This window comes from Dysidea avara, chromosome 4 (assembly GCF_963678975.1).
Source record: "Dysidea avara chromosome 4, odDysAvar1.4, whole genome shotgun sequence".
NCBI classification, from domain to species: domain Eukaryota; kingdom Metazoa; phylum Porifera; class Demospongiae; order Dictyoceratida; family Dysideidae; genus Dysidea; species Dysidea avara.
Window position 1 is genome coordinate 49054883 of NC_089275.1, and position 6000 is coordinate 49060882.

The window sequence follows — 6000 nt, forward strand, 5'->3', positions numbered from 1 at the left end:
CTCTGACACTCTTCATCTTGTTGTGTGTGTAGGATATGTGTGACCAGGTATGCAAAAACAGGTCATGTGAGCACAAACTATACCTCTATCATATCTCAGTATTGGACTAGAATACTTGTCTTCTGTAACTTGTATTATACAGCCAGTTACCAATGATGACCCTAAAAGGTTGTGAGTGCTGCGGTGTACAATATAAGTGAAAATTATTACTCGGACAGAATGGCCGATCAAAAGTAAATTTGATTAGCCATTTCTGAAAATTGCGTGGCCATAAGATAGAGGTGTACTATCCTGGTGTGCAAAGCACACCCAACAGTGTGAAGCACAAGCCTTCTAGGGGGGTCTGAGGGCATGCCCCCCCCCCCCCCCCCCCAGGAAATTTTTGAAAAAGGACCACTCAGATTGAATCTGAGACCACTTTCATCTACTTATCACTGAACTTTATGCACATGCATTTTACAGAGTTTATTAGTAATACGTGTACGAAATTTGTGTTGCTGCATACATATTTTACAAAAAAAAAAAACTATGAATCAATGTATATATTGTACAGCCAGTTTGTAGACTTAGCTGGGCTAAATGCTTTGTTACAAGTGGTGTTGAGTCAGCACAGATTGATATTATAACTATCCAACTAGCTATTGCTGAAGTTTCTCTTTTGAATAGCAATAGATCAAAACTTACTCTCGAACTTTCCGTGTGCAGAACACTTTTATCACCTGACTTTCATTCCACTTTCTCCAGCCAGTGCATTCTCTACAGATTCTAACCACGAAATGGCCATCTTTTACTTAATATCGTACCTCCACTTCACAAACATTACTTTCTTTTCTTCTCCTGGAATGTGCCACAATTGGGATAAATACGAGGTGCAGTGCTCTAGCTTACGTATACGCATTAAGTTGCTGCTTCGACGGGATCGAGACTTCATGTAGCGATTAAATAGCTTTGGTAAGGAAAGGTAACGATACGACAATAATAATAACTATAATAATACATGTTATAAAGACTAATAATAAAGAATTACGGTTGTAAAAAATTTGATTGGCACAAATGGCCAACCAATGGCTACATTGATCGGTCAACAGCGTCACTTGGTTGGAAAATGGCCGACCGTTATATTGTACTTGTCATGGATGTTGTTATGACATTTGATGTAATATGACATCACATGACCTCACAGGTGGAGACATGGATTAGTGATGTTAATGATTTTGTATCAGATGAAGCTGATGACCTCAGCTATAGTGTACGTCTTGCTGCCCTTAACCTTATAATGGTATGTCTGTCCCATTTGTCTGTCCGCCTGTGTGTGTGTCCCATATTGAGTCTGTCCTGTACATGTGTGTTCCTTATTGGTCTGTGAAGTGTAGTATAGTGGTAGTTGCTATAGTGATGTGTTGTCATGGTTACCTGTTATAGAGTATGGTGATGGAGGAGGGGTTGACGTCACTATGCCTACAAGCCATCACCATGGCGATTAGTAAACACCTACAAGAGGCAGCTACTATAAGAGCCTCAGGAAATAATAACTGGTAAAGTGTACTACGTGTGTTAGTGAACTGTATGAATGTCTCTTGTGTCAGCTATTGCGTGTAGTAGTAAATATGTCATGAAATTTGTGACCGGATTTGTGAAAAGGAGTCTTCCACACACATCCACTTTACAAACTTTGACTATTCATAACTTGAGATTGGAAAAAGTTATTGACATGAAATTTGATCAGTAGTGAGCAGTATCAACATATATAGGTTAATGGATTGAGGTTTGTATCTTTCTTGAACACTAAAATATGATCTTCCAAATTCATAAAATTGGATGAAATCCGGTCACATTTGGTGATAGATGTATAGCAAGTATAAGTTAAAATTAGGAATTTCAACAAAGGAAACATCTTGGTTCAAAATCTAGAGCCAAGGATTTGTTTGGATAATGTCTTTTGAGCTTGTCCAGTAATTCAAATGAGCAATAATTAACACATCTACCATAATGTAATAGAATTCCAGTTGAAGAACTAGTGTATCATACAGTATGGTAGTACTGTATATTAGGGATCGTGAAGAAACTGGGCTTTTTGGCAAAAAATAATAATAAAAATCACCCTAAAACCATGATTGATTTCCCTTCATCACAGCTTGGCAGCATTAGCTCAAAAATGTCTTCAGACCAACCCCAATGCCCTTCCAAAAAATTTCTATGAAATTTTAAAAATTTTCTATTTAACAGAATTTTACGCTGACTGACTAACTAACTAAGTAACTGACTGATGCCTCCAGCCGACAACAGATATGGCTACGGGCTTGATTTCTTCACTGTTCGATGTCGCTTTGTCCCAAGATGTGCCTTTTTGCCAACCACAGTGTGTACAATATATGCATCATGGACTTTCCTTTGTCCTTTTTGTGTTCCATTCTTTTCGCTAACAATTCAAGGTGTTGATTTGCAATAGTGCAATACAGCTTCCCTGTGGTTGTGTTGGTATCTTACCTGAATTTTCTGTAGCAACTGGATTGATTCCGGAGATGCTTCCCGTACTGTTCTTCATTTGTAACACTGTGTTAGCTATGTTCAACTTGTTATACAGTGCTACAAATGAAGAACAGTTGGAAAACTACCTCTGCAATCAATATTGATTGCAGAGGTACTCCTGCCTCTCTAGTAGCTGCCTCGAGTAGTTTGGGCTTGGGAATGTATTTTTCGTGGTAACTGGATCGATATCGATCCAGTTACCACGAAAAATACATTCCAACCCCAAACTACTCGAAATTGAATGGTGGCCATTATGCTTCTCTTTTACCTATACGAAGCGTAATCGCTACTTCCCTTTCAAGTTGGTAATACATGGCTGGAGTACTCATTCATACGAAAACATAAACTGTGGTGCCATCCTTTCTTTTGATGTGGTATGCTTGGGTTCACTAGGTGTAGGTGACCTCCCTTGTTTCCGTACTTTTTATTTCTATGATCCCTAATCAAACTTAAAATTCTTAATTTTCCTAATATTTGTGTATTTAATAAGTGTCTAATATCTCTTTGCCTCCTCTTTCACAGGTGGAAGCTACATGAAGCCTGTATGTTCCTACTGAAGGCATTTGTTGGTTACTTGAAGGGTGGAAAGTGTTCTTTTGATGTTGCTGGCTTCATTCAGACTGTCGTGCTACCAGGAATGTCATCCAATGGTATGTTGTGTGGTACAGGTATGGAGTGTGGTACAGGTATGGGGTGTGGTACAGGTATGAGGTGCTACACTGGAACCTGTTAATGTGGACACTTGAGGATACCTTCATAATCCAGACACTTATTCACAAAGTATCCCTTAGTACATAAACTGACCCGGAAAATCAGGACGCTGTTCATTGGTATGAAGGCTGTGTAATATGGACACCTCAGGACCAGTGTAATATGGACACCTTGGGACCAGTGTAATATGGACACCTTGGGGCCAGTGTAATATGGACACCTTGGGATCGGTGTAATATGGATACCTTGAGACCAGTGTAATATGGACACCTTGAGACCAGTGTAATATGGACACCTTGGGATCGGTGTAATATGGATACCTTGGGACCAGTGTAATATGGACACCTTGGGACCAGTGTAATATGGACACCTTGAGGCCAGTGTAATATGGACACCTTGAGGCCAGTGTAATATGGACACCTTGGGACCAGTGTAAAATGGACACCTGGGGACCAGTGTAATATCAAATAGTGTAAAATCACCTTTACACCTGGGGACGGTGTATTGGTGATTTTCCAGGTCAGTGTGTGGTCAACTTTCTCCATTGTACTTTAGTAGTGCTCCCTCACTTTCAGATGTTGTATATGTACAAATTTTTGAGGTACGTAATTTCCGTGGATTTCGCGACTGCTTGGCTTTCCGCAAAATTTTCATCCTTGAAAATGAATGATAGCTCTATGCTTTGTAATGGTAGCCTCAGTGAAAGACGAGTGATCCTTGAAAATAAAACCGCGTAAATCCTGAAATCAGTTAATCCACAAAAATCACTTGCCTCAGAATTTATACGTATACGGTAGAATATTTGTATAGTCTTAAACTACTTGTACTTTACTTGTAATCATATTACATATGTGACCGGATTTGCGAAAAGGTACCTTTTTCACACACAAAATTTGACCCATTTTCTGATCTTTGATGATTCATAACTTTTTGATCATTGCATAAAATTGCCTGAAATCTTCCATGAGTGCAGCTAAAGTATCTGGCTACATTTTGTAACTAACAGTAAGTTGATCAGTGTACGGAATCAAAAGTTACATCATTTTGTTTGCTTGCCTGTAAAATGTGTGGAAAAGGTACCTTTTCGCAAATCCGGTCACATATAGTGTATGTGTGTGTGTGTTTATGAGTCATATGGCTTCACCACAGATCATGTGCTGCTGGTTGGCAGATCATTATGGGCCTCAGGGCAGTTAGCAGGCTTCCTGCAGCAGGATGTGTTGCTACAGTGAGTCACACCCCTTTTGTGAGCAGTGATCATGTCATCTTGTGTGTGTAGGTGTTTACAAGCTTGTTCCAGTGGATTGAACCAATCACAGTCCTCGATTGTAAGGGTGTGTGCAGCAATGGCAGCTTACAAGTGAGTAGAGTGTTTGGTGTTTATTTTCTGTTCTATTAATCTGTTGTTATTTATAAGCCTCAAATTTTAATTATGTCCTTCCACCTTGTCCTATAGTTTCTGTAAGGAGTTGACAGCTGCTGATAATACTGCACTATTGTCACCATATGTTGATCACATGGCCCAAGGACTAGTCACCATGGCAACACAGTTTACAGAAGATGTGTTAACTTACACACTGGAGTCACTGATCATGATATTGAAGGTGGGCATTATTTAAAATCTAACCAAATCATTTATGCTGTGAATAAAGGGTCCCGTAAAAAGGTCAGGGTAAATATCAAAAGTGGCTCCCTCATTTACGTATGTTTTTTTCTATGATAGCAAATCGCATTCCTCTTTTACCTTGTACTTGTTTGATTACTTGTTTTCTAACATTATCATGATTGGTAAACCCATGCATACTTACCACATCAAAAGAAAGAATGGTGCTAGAGCTAATGTTTTTGTGTGAATACACGCATTTATTGACTGGTAAGTGAAGTGGCCATAATGCCTTGCTTTCAGCTATGTTCAGGCTGTTTCACAGCGTTACAAACAAATGACACTCCAAGAAGTACCTTTGCAATCAATCCAGTCACCATGGAAATATGGACAAATCCCTTTACAAACTTGGGGGAGCCATCGCGCTACCACAAATTGACACCTTAGGCTATCAGCAAAAATAAATAGGACACTAAGGAGGACGAAGGGATATAACACTTTTTGTTTTACTGTGATTTATTATAATATCGTGGACTACTCCAACTTGTTTCAGTACTTTTTATCAATGTGTTATGGTCCCTACTCTAGTTGAAAATATTATATATTTTGTGTACTTGTTGGATTTCAAACCCTACTGCAATATGTAATAACCACATGTTGACTATCACCTGTTCACCAATTGATAAAATAAGTTGGTGGTTAAGATCCGGTACAATATACTGAACTGTGATTGGTTGTTTTATACTTGTGTCCACAGGTTGACCCACTTCTTGGTGGGAAATATGAAGCCCACCTGTCACCATTAACGATATCATTATTCCTCAAATATGCTCATGGTAAGTGTGATAAGGGGGTTTCCCCTTGTTGACATGATTTCACCCCTTAGATCCTGGTCAGTTTCCGATAGTGGAGGATTTGTTTGCAGTTCTGTCATCAACTCCTTCTTGTCAAATGGTGAGTTTGTACTAAGTGTTGTTGTTCTACTGTGGAAGGAGTGGGTTTCATATAAACAAGAGACCAGACCCAGGATCTTGTAGTTACCTGACGTTTTGTATGCTTCACAATGTTTATCTATTAATCATACAAGCACAAGGAAAATAAGTTTGATTAGAAATAAAAGTAGTGAAACAGGGAAGGTCACCTACACGGCTACACCT

General features: G+C 39.1%; 2 protein-coding genes across 3 annotated transcripts in view; one reads left to right on the plus strand and one right to left on the minus strand.

The window, feature by feature from the left end:
- Positions 1-6000, plus strand: part of LOC136252615 (importin-9-like) — an 81802-nt gene that overhangs the window by 60477 nt on the left and 15325 nt on the right. For 2 of the 3 annotated variants that reach the window (XM_066045116.1, XM_066045118.1), the window contains 8 exons: positions 1184-1279; positions 1423-1535; positions 3052-3179; positions 4390-4468; positions 4520-4600; positions 4697-4844; positions 5601-5679; positions 5730-5797. In XM_066045116.1, the coding sequence (XP_065901188.1) occupies positions 1184-1279; positions 1423-1535; positions 3052-3179; positions 4390-4468; positions 4520-4600; positions 4697-4844; positions 5601-5679; positions 5730-5797 (792 nt within the window). The remainder of the gene's footprint in view (positions 1-1183; positions 1280-1422; positions 1536-3051; positions 3180-4389; positions 4469-4519; positions 4601-4696; positions 4845-5600; positions 5680-5729; positions 5798-6000) is intronic. The other variant, XM_066045117.1, reaches the window with a different exon arrangement.
- LOC136252613 (protein NLRC3-like) overlaps positions 1-6000 on the minus strand; it is a 64992-nt gene that overhangs the window by 27098 nt on the left and 31894 nt on the right.